At 37.5% G+C, this 18763-nt stretch overlaps 2 protein-coding genes across 2 annotated transcripts; both read left to right on the top strand.

Annotated features, from left to right (window-relative positions):
• The first annotated feature begins 242 nt into the window (after positions 1-242).
• On the top strand, positions 243-7234 carry hibadhb (3-hydroxyisobutyrate dehydrogenase b). Its single transcript, XM_077576660.1, has 8 exons — positions 243-391; positions 1928-2088; positions 2200-2309; positions 2398-2519; positions 4813-4946; positions 5034-5110; positions 5200-5356; positions 6691-7234. Exons 1-8 carry the CDS (start codon positions 322-324, stop codon positions 6847-6849), a joined length of 990 nt encoding a protein of 329 aa, XP_077432786.1. The 5' UTR covers positions 243-321; the 3' UTR covers positions 6850-7234.
• Positions 7235-10572: 3338 nt separating this feature from the next.
• hoxa13b (homeobox A13b) lies at positions 10573-12911 on the top strand. The gene is made up of 2 exons (XM_077575951.1): positions 10573-11338; positions 12664-12911. The coding sequence occupies exons 1-2, from the start codon at positions 10573-10575 to the stop codon at positions 12909-12911; spliced, it is 1014 nt and encodes a 337-aa protein (XP_077432077.1).
• The last annotated feature ends 5852 nt before the right edge of the window (positions 12912-18763 follow it).

Here is an 18763-nt window from a genome sequence, read left to right on the forward strand (position 1 = left end):
AAGAAATATATATTTTCGATTAATATAATTAAGACAACTCTTAATATTCTTTATTTTACTGTTGAGACTCTACATCTTAAAACGATAGCGTTTATTTAAAAAAAAAATAATACACAGAACGTATGTGTGCGTTGATTTTTCACGCGCACGCGCACAACGAACGTCAACCACAGACATCAACGAAGACAGTCGAACCCGCCCCCGAAGCTCATTGGCTGAAACCTAGGGCCGTGCTAGGTAAGCGCGTTGTTTGATTGGTCGAAAATTCCGTCAGTGAGATACGTACTTTGCGTCAGCAACCGAGGTTAAGAGGAGACAAGCATGGCGGCCGTGCTGAGAGGGAGTCGGTACCTAGTCGGAAGGCGGTGCAAGAATGTTCACTTTGCGTTTGGTAAGGATTTTGAGTTGAGCCTGTGCAGGCGCTACACTTACTTGTTGAGTGTTTGCTTCCATAGACCCTCATAGTTTTGCTAAAAACTCTTAAAGAGAAGTTTGAGTACATTTTCGACACATTGTTAAGCTAGTTGAGGGGGCTTGTGCATTCGTTTACATATTTTAGGAGTTCTTGCTGTCTCGATTTCTCCTCGTTTGCCAACTGATGGTAGTTTTAAGTTATTGTAGAAAATATACCAATCGTGATGACATTATACATTATTTATAGAAGAAAATGGCTAATATGTGCCCCTGTTAGACTCTTGTCTTGAGCGATATTATGTAATATCTCCACTTACTGTCAGGAGGGCGCTTAGTTAGCAGATGCTTTTAAGTGGAAAATGATTTTTTTGTTGGTTTGTATTTTTTAAGGCGTAAAAGCTTTTTTTTCTGTTTACTTAATATTTCTGTATGCATGTATCGTTGGCCATTAGTAGAGCTGTAACCCATTCATAAGGGGATGTACTGTACATAAAGTTATTTCTAACTTACCCATTTTTTACTTTTTTATGCTAGTTGTGTGCTAATTCACAGTGTGGCATGATTGGCATATATGCAAAAACAGATTGAACATAATTTGTGTTATTTTGTGTCTGAGACTACTGACATACTGGTTTAATAGCAACTTTGCCGTGCTAGTTAATGCAACTGTCAAGTAGGATTGGGTGAATAATTTGTGTTTGTCATGACTTTTTTTTAACTACCTAAGCATATCCTTGCCGATGTGCATTGTCTGCACTACCAACATGGCTGCAGAGATGCTAGTTTACAAAAGCACAATTGAGCCACTTCTGTGCCATATTCAGCAACAATTCTGGCCCATTGAGTGGCTATTTTTGAAAGAAAAGTTATTTAATTTCCTGCTAAGAAACTGACAACATGAGTGGAATCATTTTCAAAACATTCTTCGTATGACAAAGTCCGATGGAATGCAATCACCATATCACTCATGCTGAACATTTGCAAAGACATGATGCCATTTATAAGTTGCAAAAGCAGTGATAAGGCAACATTTTGTTAACTTTTGACCCAAGGTAGGTGCTTCCCAGATCCAAATATTTTGCAGAGGGAACACTACATGTGATGTCCTTGGTGCCAGGTGTAGTGTAATACATGCATACGTATACACTCAATTAAGACAGTCATACATTTTTTGCAAATGATAAAGAACGAGTGCCTGTGAGTGTTGTCTGTCTACATGTGTTGCTGCACGTTTATGTGCAAATATCTGTTGCTTAATTGATAATAACATTGATGCTAGTTTCATTAACATGGCTATGTTTGCATTAATCTAGCCGGCATTTGTCAAACAAAATTAAGACCGTTCCACTGTTACTGTCCAGAGATGTGCACGTGGTTCTATTCGTACATTTTCTATCAAATTGTATAATTAATCTTATTGCCTTTTTTGAAATGGATAAGCAAAACTGAATGATGTTACAGGAAAGCTAGTTTTCTTAGCATCCCTGATAATAAGCTAACCATTCTGTTTTAGCCTCCACGAGGTCCATGGCCTCCAAGACACAGGTGGGCTTTATTGGCCTTGGAAATATGGGAAACCCAATGGCCAAGAATTTGCTGAAGAACGGATACCCAGTCATTGCCACAGATGTCTTCCCAGAGTCCTGTAAGGAAGTTCAAGAGCTGGGTGCCCAGGTGGGATTAGTAAATGTGTTTAAACTTCTTTTTTTTGTTGTTTTTTTCGTTTTAAGCTGCTTCCACCTGTTTGTTCTCGTCAACCGTCATGACTTTTGTGCGTTTCCTCAGATTGTTGAGAATCCCGCTGAAGTGGCGGAGAAGGCTGACCGCATTATCACCATGCTCCCCTCAAACCCCAATGTTATTGATGCGTATACTGGCGCCAACGGGATTCTCAAGTATGGCTTTCCGTTTCTCCTCTTCCCTAATAACTTGCATAGGGTTTCCAGAGTCTTAATTTAACAAGCCCTCCCTTGTTAACAACAGGAAAGTGAAGAAGGGCTCCTTGCTCATTGACTCCAGTACAATTGATCCCGCCGTTTCGAAAGAGATGGCAGCAGCTGCTGAGAAGATGGGAGCCGTTTTTATGGATGCACCTGTGTCAGGAGGTGAATTTTATGCGCAGTGTTTAACGGGAATATTGGCAGCATGCACGATTCCGTGTGTACACACCCTTAGTTGCCTGTAGGTCATAATTGAAATGTTCCAACTGTGCAAGAGGGAGTTTCTTCTACCTAATGGACATTTTTGAGGATGTGGTTGATGTGCTGCTGTTGAGCTGAATAAGGTGGGTGGTCTAAAGCTGCAGACTTTGGCAATTTGGCAAACATTTTTATAACATTTTAGGAGGTGCATACAGTAAATCCTGTTTTGTTTTCTAAGCATGTTACAGAGCAAGTAGTATTGTCTAATTTGACTGTCATTTTTTTTTAATATAGTTTCATTTGGGGTTAACCTCACAATAGTATCTCTATTTTAAGCATATTCTGCTGTAACATTTATGGGACCGTGATAGCTACGATTGACAAAATCGACCAGCCACAACATTATGACCACGTTGTACTACAATTTAGTTGAAATCTGTCACTCGTGATTTTAAGTGATGCTTAATGTGTTTTAAATGACCGTTCGGACTTAATAGCGGCTTTAATTGACTATTTTAATCCTAGACAATATTTTTAAGACTGCTACAAGACTTTTTTTCCTTTTAATTTGTTTACTGGTAGTTAATGCGCATCACAGTGAGGTAAAGGTTAGATTAGCTTTAACTCTAAAGATCACTTCTCCCGAAATTAAAGTTGGTTCGTGACAACGGGCTCCTAGCTAACCGGCTAACAGTTCACACGGATTAAAGTTTGTGCCGGCGGCATGAGGTTGAAGTTGTAAGATCATAGGAGGCAAACTTTGTGTGTGCAGCAGTCAAAGGAAGAACAGTGGCGTGGCAACTGTCGTTTAATCCTATATGGTTAAATCATAAATGTTTAAAAGCACACGTGGGGACCTAATTGAGTCAGCATGTGTCTTCTTGCTGATTCTTCATGTGAAACTTATGTCAGCGCCAGATGAGAATATTAAACTACCATCTGATTTCTCGTCAGAGTGGAATGATTGCACGAGTGCAGTGGTCTGCAACCTGTGGATCTCTAAAACAATTAGTCGGATTTTGTTTTACATATATATTTTTATATTTTAGATAAAATGTCGTTTAAATGAACTGCTTAATATAAAATAATTAAATATTCATAAGTCCATTTTTTTTTTTTAAGTTGTCAGAAAAATAGAAAAAGAAAGAAAATGTTCAAAAAGTAACAGTGTCCAAAAACAAAAGAAGAAATCCTAAACAGGACAATAAAAATGCCAGAAATTTAACAGCAAAAAGGCAGAAAAAAATGCCAGAAAATGTCCAAAAAAGAAAGGAGGGGCAGAAAATGACCCTAATGTGTCCATTAAAATGCCAATAATGTGACAGATAGGCAGAAAAGTCTAAAAATATATATATGAAAAATGAAGTATGAAAAAATTACACAAAAAATCTCAAGACGAAAGGTAGAAGAAAGTGAATCTTTTCCTGTTATGGTGCAGTTGTAAGTAGCTCTTAGGCCCTCAACACAATATTGAGATAGTCAATCAGCAACAATCTCACCACAGGTAGAGGGAGACTCTCACAGCATTGAAATTGTAGATTTTTTTTTTTGTGGTAAGCAATTGAAGAACTAGGAATAGTGAGCAAAGGTTGGTTGTATCATGCCAACCCTCTGACTTTCCATCGGGGATCTGTTTTGAAAAGTGAATGCTTAATTGGCTTCCATCACCTACAACCAAAAACTATACAGTGCCAAATAGCTCGTAAGACCTCATGGAAATCTTGGCTTCTTTCCATTAGCGTCCTGTAAACTCGATGACTGATTTCCAACATTTCCTGGTACTCGTGTGGTTTGCTTTAACCCCATATGAACCAGCAACATTTTAACGACTATTACATTTAGTGAGGGTTCAACTTACATTTGACCGGATTGTGTGCACTCAATTTCTTTGTAAGCTACATTGAAATGCGAAATACTGTAAAAGTTTATGTTAACCGTATCGGTATATTTGGTTCTAGTATCTTATCTGAATTTTTTTCTTTAGAATAAAAAAATGTAGCTTTAATTTAGATCATGTGTCTGACTTTAAAAGTAATCCATCTGTAGCAGATATTGTATATCTGTCCTCTGGTTATACTGCTCTCCCGAGACAAAATCTGCTGTGAGTGAGCGAGCGAGACAAATATGAACCCGCTTGGCGATTTTTATGAGCACATTGGTCTGATTTGCCTCTGCCACTTCTCATCCATCCATCAACCTCTCAGAACCATTTGAAACTCGCAACAAACCGTGACCATCACCTGATTTCCATTGTCAGGTGTGGGTGCCGCCAATTTAGGAAAGCTGACTTTTATGGTGGGAGGAGCCGAGGAAGAATTTACTGCCGCCAAAGAGCTACTCAGCTGCATGGGAGCCAACGTGGTGTACTGTGGTCAGGTTGGAACTGGGCAGGTAGAAACAGTCAACACGTTCTGTGGTTTCTTTCTAACAAGTGGTTTTCAAGTTGTTAAATGTTGTTTTATCAATCACTGGATACAGGCTGCTAAAATCTGTAACAACATGCTCCTTGCTATCGGAATGATCGGAACGGCCGAAACGATGAATTTGGGGATCAGGTAACCACATCTGACCGTTGCTATGGCAGCAATCTGTTCTGAAATTATATCATGTCATACCCTGGTAAATGAATGTTCCCTCATTCCAGACTTGGTCTTGATCCAAAACTCTTGGCCAAGATCCTAAACATGAGTTCGGGCCGATGCTGGTCCAGTGACACCTACAATCCTGTACCTGGAGTGATGGAGGGAGTCCCTTCTGCAAATAACTACCAGGGTGGCTTTGGCACGCAACTCATGGCAAAGGTCGGTTCACGTACTTCTTCAATGTCATGGTGACCTCGGTGCATATTCTTCTCACTCTTGAAACAAAAGTTGTTAACGCCAATGAATTTTTAAATCCTTTAACTGAGATGTATGATGACCTTTCATATCATTGCTGCTATGTGAAAAAACACTTATGTCCATTTTTGTCTTTTTTTTTATTATTATTATTATTATTATTTTTTTACATTTTTATGTTTTGTGATGAAACTGAATGCAGACATCCCAATAACGTAAAAATGTAAGATTTGAACAAAAAAATGGGCGTAAGTGTTTTTCACATGGCGATGATATGATGTTTGAGCGACTAGCATACCCACTAAAAAAAAAGTCTGTTGGATTTACATAAGTGAATACTTAAATTTTTTGGTTCAATATTCATGTTGGGGAAACATGATTTTAATGTGTGCTCAAACATTAGTTCAATTCTGAATTTACGAGATTCCACTTTATTCATCACCTTCCGGGACAAAACCGATCGGAAGTCGCATGGCTGTGTTTTAAACTAGAGCCCAAAAAGCATTAACTATGTGAAAAATGATTACTAGAATCATATAAGAAGATCACTTCCGAGTTGGAATTGATGTGGATTTCATACCAGTATGCCTTTAAGAAAAAAGAAGGGAAAAAAAGTCAACTTTCATGGCAAATGCCAAAAATCAACTTAACTGATCGACTGCTGCTGCGTACGTCCGGTATCAACAGAAAGCTTAGGGTTCTCCGCGGTCCCGGATTTCATTCAAATCTACATCAGTGCGCATATGAACCAACAAGAAGCCATAATAGAGTTCCTTGTGGTATAAACAAACCATTCTTGTTGCTAAGCTAACGCTAAAAGGCTGCATCTGATTTCTCACAATTACTTTGCATGTCCACTTTGAAATTCATGCGGCATTTCCGGGTACAAAATGGATACCAAAATAATGGTGAAAATAATAATATAATATATATATATCATATAATAATTTATCACAATAATTGCAAATTTAAAAAAATGAATGAGCAAATAAATGGAAAATGTATACAGCCATTAAATTGTCATGTTTACCAAATATTCCCCAATTTCCACATTCTATACGTCATTGGAAAACATTGTTAATGTCCTTTCAGGATCCGGTTTTGTGCTTGTGGGCCACATTTTGTCACAAAATATGATATTTTCTGATAGATTCTGCAGTAACAACGTTAACATATCAAAATGATCCTTTTCTCCTGATGACTGAATTGCTTTTTGTAAAAATCCTACAAAATGTTCATGAGAACAGAAATACAAGTTTCCTTCTTTTTTTTTTATTTATTTATTTATTTTTTTACAGGATCTCGGTCTGGCCCAGAACACAGCCACCAGCACAAAGACCCCCGTTCCACTCGGCTCCTTGGCTCATCAGATCTACCGGATGATGTGCGCCCGCGGTTACGCCAGTAAAGATTTCTCCTCCGTGTTTCAGTTCTTGCGTGAGGAGGAGGGACAGTAATAATATGTGCTTCCTCCTCTCCGTCCCATGCGAGCCTTACCTTAGCGGGCCTGTCGGAGCACAGGACCGCTGCCATATTGTAGTCTGGGGGGTCCCTTTGGGGACCCGATGAGGACTTTTCCAAAGTTTTCAAAGACAACAAGCTTTTACGCAACACTCCTTTTTCTGTCCGACATGCAGAGGATTCGAAAGGCTGTCGCTGTAATAGCACTTAACACGATTTGTCCCGTGTCAGGTGGGGGGGTTTTAGTTACATGAATGAGATGGTGTATTTCTCCTTTGCAATCATTTTATGTTACTCTTTTCTCTGTGTTCATTGACAATGTGACTTGAGCAGAAAATGTCGTATATCTTGCAAAAAAAATAAAGACAGTGACTTCTCTTATTTTTCCCTCTTAATCTCTTCATAATGAATTCAGTAGCTTTTAGTTTGTCTTGAGACAACACATTAAGGAGCTTCACAAGTCGACCCAGCTTCTTGAGCAAATAAAACCAAAAACACTTTACCCAAATAATTCCTATAATTAAAATATACACTGTTGATTTCTCTTTCATTTGTTTTATCTGACCGTTTTAGAAACTTTCAGGATGTGAGCCATGAGTCATTTTATCCCGACTTTGCGCGGCATGTTTCTGATCTGCTCCTCCGAAGAGAGCCACTGAGGGGCCAAGGTGCCACAGGTCATGCGATCACAAGACAACCTCATAAAAAGTCCATTAAGCACTGTAGGCTGAGAGCTGTGTTGTCAACTGCTTGATAGGTCCTGCAAACACAGCAGTACTTTGCTCTCGAGCCTGCATGCGTGCTCTCACGCCAACTCGCACCCGTTTATGCTCAACATGGGTTCTTCTTTCCATCCGGCGTTGACGTCAACCCTTTCATGCGTTCTGGTGTTTGTTGCATAGATGCGCTTACATTTTAAGTTGCTTTTTTAAAATTAATTATGGTAATAAGTTTTCATTATTAGTTAATTAACTCATTCACTGCCATTGACGGCTATAGACTATTAGTTTAACATTTTCCCCCCACTTGTGTTAACAAGAGTATGAAAACCTAGAAACATTTTTATTATATTATTAGAGCAGATATAAAATCGTGAGTTAACTAGTGAAGTCACGCGATTAATTACAATGACAGATGTTAATCTCCGGACGCCCCTAATTTAATAATATTTTCTTTTTAAAATATTTTTTAAAAAATAACATTATTTTAAAAAATATGGGTGTGAAGTGATGAATTTTTTCAATTGTTTACTACGATTAAAAAAAGAAAAGAAAAGATTAAAAAATTACGGGCATCAGGTGATACATTTTTTTAATTGTATTTAATGTTTTATATCTGTTCTAAATGTGCAATAAAAACAATTTCTAGGTTTTCATACTCTTGTTAACAAAAGTGGAAAAAAAATTTAAACTAATAGAAATAGTTAAAATTATTTTTTTTTACGTCTATAGCCGTCAGTGGCAGTGAATGAGTTAAAGTGGAAGTTAACCCCAAAATTTTTTATTGACAATAATATGTTCTATGCAGCCCCACTGGTCTAAATATCAGTAATATGGTATTTTGGTTAATATTGAGTTAGTGGAATATGAGTTAGGCAGATTAATCCAGCAGTTTTTATCAATATCATAAGGCGGCCATTTTGCTACTTGCTGTTGAGTGAAAATGTTGCTCGGGTAACAACCAATCACAGCTCGGCTTCAGAAAACAGGTGAGCTGTGATTGGTCTTTGAGCCCTGAGCAACTGTGATGTCATCTTCAGTCGACAGCAAGCCCCCTGAGATTGATAAAAATGGGTGGATTTTTCTGCATAACTCATATTCCACAAATGTAATATTAATCAGACAGTTATGTTTAGACTAGTGAAGTCACATATAACATATTGTCAAGGAATAGTTAAGGTTGACTTTCCCTTTAAAGTCCAAATTCATCATTATAAGACCAATGAAAACATTGTCGTTCAATATGTGTACTTACTATAACATTGCTCTAGAAAAAATATATATTTGTATGTGATATACTGTTTGCTGTGCAAAAATCATAGGCAGTCATGCAAATGACATCAGTTATTTGTAATGTGATGGTACTTGTAGTTATCAGAATTACACACAAAATAAAGTGTCCACAAAAATTTTAGAGGATGGCTCACCAACTTCGTCAGTTAGACCCAAACGCCCATGAACGAGTCTGATATAAAAAAAAATAGCTCACCGGTGTGATTTTCTGGCAATGTTGTGTATGTGATCATTTGAAAATGTCAACACTGGCAGATTATAAAAATGATCTTGCATAATAATATTTGTTTCTTAATTATTTTTGCGAGGCCATTAAATGGTCAGTGTATTTGCATGAATTAATATCATAATTATTAATAACATTTGATTTAAGGTAGTTATTTTCAGAATTGTGAATAAAACTAGTAGCTCTCCACACTAATCAGCAGCCCACAAGAATGCAATGAATTATATTTTGATGAGGAGCTGAATAAGATTTCAGATACAGGAATGCACTTTTTTGTCCATAACTATTTTTGACCTATTTAAAACAAAGCTGAGACGTATAGCTGTTTTTTTTTTTCGTTATTACTGCTTAGAACTTTGCTTACATTGGTTGTTTCTATAGAATTAAGTATATTGTATGAGTTTTCTGCATGTATACCTTTTTAAAAATGCAAACATATTTGTAAATCGTAGCGTGCGTGTAAATAGGCTTATGTGTATAAATATATACGTGTTACATAAAATGTGTTTTATTTCATAAATGTTGACACATTTGTCAGTAACCCTTTAAGGATGATTAAATCTAAGGTTATCCCCCTCTGAAAAGTACACTTGCCTGTACACGCTATGAAATTGGCCCATAAAAATTTACAGCCTCCAAAAGGTGGGAAAATTCTATTAAAAAATATTTGAAAGGGCCTTGGATTTAGTTTGACGTGCATCACTTCCTAAAATGCAAAATGTAGCAAAATAGCGTATTTACAAAATAGTGAAATGGTAGGGTTTTATTTTATTTTTATTTTTTTATAAATACTTTCATACTTTTGAATGTTTTGAACTTTACAGAGCGAATTGTGTGCTGTTGCTGTTTGCTGGCGCTTTGACCATTTCATTAGCGTTTAATGTTTCTTTTTGTTTTTATTTTTTTTAAGATGAAGCCAATGTTGATTGATGGGCGTTTTTGTGTTTTTGTGTCAAGCTTCCCTTTTGCTTTGCTTTTCTATTGTGTTTGCGGCTCTTTTGTCTTTCAACTTGACCTTGGACTCCAGCCGCGTCCTGCACTCCCGCCTTTGGACTACTGCAGATAAATGCTGCTAGATGTCATCGCCTTGTTTTATTATTTGTATTTGGTGGGCCTTGAAATATCTTATTCGCATCAAAAGAGAATGAATGTTACATCTGATTAATAATTAGATTGACTTCCGTGTCAAATCTGCTTTGGGGATTTTTAAAGAGGGTAAAAGCTGCACCTTGGACTCATTAAGTGTTTAAAGAATGCTTTGAAGATTTAGAAAGGCGCATGCTGTCCAACTGTGCATCAATATTTCAGAAATTAGTCTCATATTGTTATGAAAGACTTATAAGCAAAATTTAAAGGGGGAGAAACAGGAATAGTGTGTTTTTGCGTTGCCAAGCAAGGCTGATGTGCCTTATTATCTCCCGTGCCGACCTTTATCATCTCCTTTGCATGTCACGTGTCAGGCCCGGGCCAATAACCTCGCGATGGTTCCGTGCGGGTACGGTTCCCCTGCCAAAGAGTCCCTGTCTGGGTGCATTCACTCGAGGGGGGTTCGAGGAAAAAGAGCCGCACGCGTGCACGTGTCGGGACATGCTATGACCGCGTCACTGCTGCTGCACTCGCACTGGGCCGAACCGCTCATGTTCGTCTACGACAGCAGCGCGGACGAGCGCGCCAAGAACATGCAGGACGCGCCGTTCCCAGGAGGGAACTTTGCGCCCAACCAGTGCAGGAATCTGCTGGCGCATCCCGCCTCGCTGGCTCCGAGCAGCACCGCTTACGCCAGCGGCGACCTGCCCGCGTCCGGCGTCGGGGAAGCGGGTAAACAGTGTAGCCCGTGTTCGGCCACGCAGAGTTCGGCCAACGCGTCCCTCCCGTATGGATACTTCGGCGGCGGCGGTGGTGGTGGTGGTGGTGGTGGTGGCTACTACCCGTGCAGGCCGGTGTCCAAAGCCGGCGCACAGCCCTCCAATTACGGGGACAAGTACGCGGATTCGTCGGTGCCCGTCGACGAGTTCTCCAACCGGGCCAAGGAGTTCGCCTTCTACCAGGGCTACTCCGCGGCTCCCTACCAGGCGAGCTACTTGGACGTGCCCGCTTTGGGTGCGCCCCCAGATCCCAGACACGACCCCCTCATGCCCATGGAGCCCTACCAGCCGTGGTCCATCACCACCAACGGCTGGAGTGGCCAAATGTACTGCACCAAGGAGCAGCCCCAGGCCAACTCGCTGTGGAAGTCATCCTTGCAAGGTGAATTCATTTTTTTTTTTGCAACAATTTTTATTAATGCTTCATAAAGTGGTTTCTTGTTTGATGATATTGAATGGGCATTCATTTTATTTCTTATGTGTTCCTCAATTTGTTATGTATGTTGTGCTTGTATAATATTTCAAAAATATAAAATACAGTAAAAATGTAGGTTTTATTTTATTTTTTTCTAACCGCACACAAGGCCATTTAAAGAGTTTTCCATGCTAATCCGCAGAAAATTAGAAGAGCTTTAAAAAAAAAATCAATTCAAGGTCATTATAGAATTCTATTTAATTCATACTCTGTCCAAGTAAAATACAATTTTCCAAAGGATGACAGGTGTAAAGAAATAAAATGTTAGCTTTTCTAATTTTATTTTAAGAGAATGTTACCGTCCACGTCTACACAAACTGCCATTTTTAATGAAATGTAATCTTTCATTTTCACAATATTCACAAACAAATGTTCGTTAGTAGGCTAAAACAACAAAATACAATTCAGTAGCAATTAGGCCTATGAAATGAAATATTTGTTCTTATGATTTAGCATTAATAAATGTCACAACTCCTGCCACCAGTTGCATGTGTTGTGCCAACGTTTCCTTTTTTTCTTCTTTTAAATGTTTTTGAAATATTTTATCCTTCAGTCATAGTAAAAAAATAATAATAAATAATTATCATCATCATCATATACAGTACAGTATAATCATTTTAATGAAGAAAACATTTTGAAGTACATTTTGCTTGAAATATCATCTTGGTGCACCAACATTTTTTTTCACTTTAATATATATATATATATATATATATATTTTTTTTAACATTTGTTTTCTTGGATATACTATATCCATCCATCATCTAAACCGCTTATCCGTATTTTTTTCACTGTAATGTACTGCTACGACTAATGATAACTATAACAATAATTACAAAATAAATAATATATATAAATTGTTGCTTAAAAATACGCATTTCCCCCGCATGCAATAAATGCCTCGTTTGATAAGGTGCATTAATACTTTTTCTTTCAGCCCGTCATTTACTGTATGACATTTTTATTTATAGCTGTTTTGCTCTCTCTTTTTAATCCTACCATGTGTTGTTGTTTTTTGGTGTTATTTAATAAAAGTTTTTATTAAATTCCTGTTTTTCTTTTTACGATTAAACACGACTGATCCGATTCATAACGTTATATTAATGTAGGAAATCAAGTATAGGCTATCATACATTTAAAGCTTGATATGTGTTTTTATTCCATTTTGTTGCATTGGTTGTATGTGCGTCAAGAGTCGCAAAAGTGACACGTTGCATCCCTCAAACATGCAGCAGACAACACATGTGGCGGCGGCGGAGACAGCCAAGTGCGCCGTGGCAGGAAGAAACGCGTCCCCTACACAAAGGTGCAGCTCAAAGAACTGGAACGGGAGTACGCCACCAATAAGTTCATCACCAAGGACAAGCGCAGGAGAATATCTGCGCACACCAACCTGACAGAGAGACAAGTCACCATCTGGTTTCAGAACCGGCGCGTAAAGGAGAAGAAAATCGTCAATAAATTCAAGAGCTCCTGTTAGCTCCTCGTCTATTTTGCTTTTGATGAGATAAAATGGACACAGACGTGCCTTGATCACAAATAAACTCTGCTATAATTTATTAACTTCACTTTTGTCGCCAGAGTGCCTCCTTTCACGTTTTTTCCCCTCCCTACTCGCATTTTAATTGGAAGCAGTCCACGTGGCGCGTTGACAGAAAGTCGGAAGTTTTCGCAATAAGTGTGTGTGTGATAAACTTCCACATTCACCCCCTCACTGATTCCCACGCATATTCGTCTTCATTAGACGTCTTTATTCATTTTTACAAAAAGTCCAAACTATCACTATAGTTTGGATTTGAATGAACAAAACAAGCATGTGGAGTTTCCCCCCAAAATGTTTAATCAGGGTTTATTTAAACGGCCACATTTCTTCATGGTTATCACAAAAAAAAAAAAGCTCCATATAAACACCTTAATTCTTTGGAGAGGTCATTTTCAGTCGAAATGAGAAAATATAATGCAACAATCAAACAAACCTTACAGTTCGTCTGCGGTTTGATTTGCGTGTTAGAATTGCATTATGAAGTGATTCAAGTGCTCCATCTGTGATTTACATACGATTTAAATACCGCATTCTCTTTTTTTTTAATTCCAACCATAACATCGAAATTTGACATTTTGAGTTGTTTGTATATGGAACATAACATTGTGACAAGAAAGAAAGAATATCGTGTGGATGTATTTAAATGTGTAAATATTTTGAGGACATATCCAAATGAAAATGTCAATAAATGCTTTCAAGCTGATTTAAAGGCGCCTGTTTGTTTCCGTCCACTTTTAAATGATTATTGATGGGATATTAATGCTCACTAGTCATAAATGGACTATTCATGTGAGTGTGAGCGTGTGTTTGTGTGTGTGTGATCTAAGCGTCAATGTTGAGGCTGTTTAGAGTTTGTCGCCATCTGGTGTACAAAGTAAGCAATTACAGCGTCTGCTATATTGTAATCCGAATTTTCTTCTGCATTTGTTGTTCACGTTGGAAACGTTGATTATCATCAAACGTAAAAGCAAGCCGTATATCATGTTTCTCAATATTTTATTGTCATAATATGTTTGTTTTATTGTGAATAGTTTATTTGCATTTGTATTTATTGATGTTTCTTTCCTTATAAGGCCCAGCATGCGACATATTCGAACAAAGTAAATTTGCCGATAATGTATACTTTTTCTTTAAAGATGGAATCATACAATTGAAAAAAAAAATCACAGATAAAACACACAAGTCTTGTACGGTATTATAATATTCTAATCAGATGGATGGATGACACAAACTATCTTACATCATGTTCTACTACATGGTGTGACTTTTACGGCATTTTGCTTTCATAAAAGGTAACTTTAACTTTTTTAGTTTAATCAGATGTATATTATTCTGTCTTATTTGCATAAATGAATCACTTTCTACGGCTCAAGTAATATTTTTTGTGAAGTTATTTGATACTATCATCAGGTTATATGCAGCTTGTCTGCAGACCTTATTCTGTGTGTTTCTAATTTGGTGCCATTGCGCCCCCTAACGGTCCACCAACTAAATTATACAAAAAAATGAGAGTTTCAGGTTACCATGGATGGCATTTTAACAATGTTTTCCACTCTACAAGGCACGATTTTCGCAGGTCTAAGTTTAAAATTACAATTATTTTTCAGCATGTACTCATGTGTAAATGCAACCTTAAAGAAAAGTCAAGTCAAAAAAAATTCTCAATTCTAAACATGACATTCTGATTAATAGTATTATTACGTTTGTGGAATACGAACACATAAATCCACCCGTTTTTATCCATCTCATGGAGCGGCCATTTTGTCACTTTGCTATCAGCTGAAAGTGGCATCACAGAGCTCAAGTGACCAATCACGGCTCACCTGTTTTCTTTGTTTAGTCATGTGACATTCGTAAGATGAGCCCTGATTGGTCGCTACCTGAGGCCAGAGCAACTGTGATGTCATTTTCAGTCAGCAGCAAATGGCAAAATGGCCTCCCCCTGAGATGGATATACAAACGTTTTTTCTTTGCTTAATTCATATTCCACAAATGAAATATTAATCAGTATACTGTACTTTGACTAGTGGGGGTGTATATAAGATATTATTGTAAAGAAAACTGACTTAAATTCTCCTTTAAAGAGAGGGAGGACTTGTTTTACTAAATGTAATATACCACACCAGAAAATGTAAACAGCAATAACAACAACAGAATAAAGGCCACACAAATTCCATTCACCTTAAAAGTGAAATTAACCAAGATAGCATTTGAATACAAATGCAATCACACACAGTAAAAGAATGTTGGACGTGATTTTCCATGTTATTAGCTGCAATTCTATAAAAAAACGGAATTTTCCTCCCCTTCGGCTGGTTGGAAATCAAATTTTAGCTTTATGAATGTACATCTTATTTCATGTCCTTGTCCCAGAGCCTTACACAATCAACAACCCACAAATAATCAACTTGTTTCTTTGTCATGTGCTTCTTTCCATGGCCAACGTGAATATGTTTACGTAAGTGAAGTGTCAGCACAGCAAGTATAATTGTTTGCTTGTTGCTTTTGGTCATCATCTTTACTGCAGGCTGGGAGGGAAGTGTGGCTTTTACTTCACGACAGACATGTTTTTATTATGACTTCCATCTCAGTGAAAGCGCCTCTCTGGGATTAATGCAATAACACACATTACGAGTGTCTGGTTAACCCAAAATATTTATTTGAAAACCTCTTTCGGTGGGCCAAACACGCCACCAGCTTGCCGCTCTGGAAGCTGGAACTGTTCGCAGATGAATGAAAATCACAGAAGAATGACCAAAATGTGTTTTCATTTTGAATGGGGGGATTTTAAAAAAATAAAAAAAATAAACTCCAGCTGGTGTGTGAGCAGTAAATCAGATAGTACAGAACATTTCAAAAATGTCCACGCGAGAGGACGCTCAGTGATTTACGTGACATATGTGGCCACTTATGGAAATAAATTACACTCACAGACAAATGCAGTTCTCAAGATGTATTTACATGCAAACTTATCGGAATTAATGAGCACAGCAGTTGTATCATAAAATATGAAAAATCAGTGATTATAATCTTAAAAATGCTTAAGCATTGGATTGAAACATTAGAAAAGACAATAATAAATTGGAAAGGCAATTTAAAGATATTAGTCAAATCAACTCAGCAAATTGTTTTGTTGTTGCCATAAATGTCACACTCTAAAAAACAGTTGGGTCAAAAATAACCCAATTATGGGTCAAAAATGGACCGATCTTCTACTTGGGTCAATTTGATCCAACTTTGAGTCAAGAAATTGATCTTTTAGTGTAAAACAACTCATGAATGTTGGTCAGATTCTTTACTTGGGTCCAAAAATGGGGTCATTTTGTATGAAAATACAATCAAATTGACCTATAAAGTGGATCGGTCCATTTTTAATCCATAATTGGGTTACTTTTGACCCAACTGTTTTTAGAGTGTAATTTATATTTTGTAAATTACTGCTTTATTCCCCCCAAAATATATATATATTTTTTACAGTGATGTGATTATCTTTTGGCATCTTGAAAATCAATAATCAACCAGTGTGCTTTGCATTACGATCTATCTCGTTATCTCCACCTAATCCAAAGCATACCACATCATGTTTGCCGAAAATACATCAACGCAGCTTGGAAATGTTTGAAACTGTAACATACTAAGCTTAAATTTAAGAGTTTGGAAGCGTAACGAGACATGTATACTACTGTTTCCCCCCCGTTGCTATGGTAACCTCATCTTTAGGGCTTCACTGATTTCATTTCTCGCTGAAGCCAGAGGCAGAGAATGTATCGAGTGTGGGTGGGGTTGGACTGTCAGTGTGGAAAAACACCACATGCCATTTCGGTTTGCAGTGTTCTTTAAGCCGGGTCAGCATCGGGACTTTGGCAGTGGAGGAAGGGGAAAAATAACGTGTAACGTGTATTTATATATTGTTCTTCAACAAAGTGCGATCACTAAGGTGTGTGCATCCTTTGGGTTTTCGCCGAAGCCTCCCCCTATTTTTTCCTGCAAAGACTTTTCTGAACAAAAACCATTGACTTTTTGAAATGGCACATAACGTGTAGTGGCTATAAAAAGTCTACACACCCCTGTTTGAGACCAAGATACATCATTTCAAAAGTGATCTATAACATGTGCAAATTAATTAAAAATAATCTTTTCGAGAGGGGAAGTAAAATAAACAACAGAGATCATGTGGTTGCATAAGTGTGCACACCCACTTATAACTGGGGAGGGGGCTGTGTTCAGAATGAACCAATCACGTTCAAACGTGCAGTACATATTTGGATAAATAGCATACATTTGCTTGAAACTGAAACAAAACAAATGTTCAACATACAATGGTGACAACAACAACAAAATCAAACACTACATTACCTTCTCCATCTATATCCTCAAGGTGTCAAACCCAAGGCGCAGGGACCAGAGCCGGTCCACCACATCGTCCTATGTGGTCTAAGAAAGCTTGGAAAAGATTTGCATGGATAGGACGCCGCTACTTTTTGCATTTTAAAAGAATAAAAACAACAAATCTTTTTTTTTTTTTTTTTTACTTATTCACTCCCAGCCATTTTCATTGAAGCAACCCACTTTGCTCCTGGCTGTTTTACTGGATTTGGACTGATTTTGCAAGGCCCACAGAATATTGTGTTCTATTGATATAAAAACATGGAACCTACCAAAAGAAAGATTAGAGTCTCTTCTTTCATCAGGAAAAAAAATATTTCGACATGATTTGTTTTGCAACAATTAGCATTAGAATAAAGCTAAGTTTCATCATTATCCACACATCTGTTTAAAACACTGAGGAAAAGAGCCTTTTTGCAGCATGACCCTGCTTGATCTCTTATACTCTGCTGCCACCTGCTGGTCGTTTTTGTAATAACTGCTATTCCTTTAAGCGTTGTCTTCAGTTCAGAGGCTGCATCAAAGCCTTTTGTATGCTCTAGCATAAAAAAAAAACATAAAAACGTATAAATACGTTTTGGGACCATGGCAATATTTAAAATAGAACGTTTTTATATGTTTTTGGGAGCAAATGAGTTACATTTATTTACTGCAAAATTATTAGATTTTCTAAAAGTTAGTTGCCAAACTGTGCAGTCGACTAGTTTGTAACTAGCGGGCGCTTGTTTTTAAAAGAAGTTTATTTCTTCATTTTGATATAATTTTGCTATTATTGTTATTTTGTAATGTTTTATGTTTGAATATTATTATATAAAGCACTTAATAGCTGCTGTTTTTCAACCGCAATTGAGTGGAGTTACAAAATATGTTTTTCTCTCAATTTATGGATTTTTGCACAGTTGCTGTATCTTGCCAATTCCTTGGCAACTTTACTTTATGGGTCCAAAACACAATTGGGCAACATTGTCTGCGATGCTTCCTGTCCCACATGAATATTTTCATTTCCATCATCATCTTGTCCCTTTTTGACATTTCTGTCTTGATTTATTTTGGGCATAGGGTCTCGCATTGCAGTACAGACCCGCATGAGTTTTTTGTTTTTTTTAAGGGGATGGCTGGGTTTAGAGCAGTGCACCTGTTTTACAATTGTCCTTTTGACAATTTTGAGAGGGGGGGCCTGCATAGACCACATTGTAAAAAAATTAGGCCTGTGAAACGTTTATATGCTTTTTAATAGCAAATCATATCATTGCAAAGTGACAGGCTATTCCTGTGCAAATCTGCAGGCTTACACATCTTAACCAGCATTAGTATTATTTGTGGTACAGTGTTGTGCAGCAGTCGCCCCCAAATAAAATATGATCCTCCAGTGTTGGTCTCGAGCCTAAAAGCCTTTTAAAAAA

This window comes from Vanacampus margaritifer, chromosome 9 (genome assembly GCF_051991255.1).
Source record: "Vanacampus margaritifer isolate UIUO_Vmar chromosome 9, RoL_Vmar_1.0, whole genome shotgun sequence".
NCBI classification, from domain to species: Eukaryota; Metazoa; Chordata; class Actinopteri; order Syngnathiformes; family Syngnathidae; genus Vanacampus; species Vanacampus margaritifer.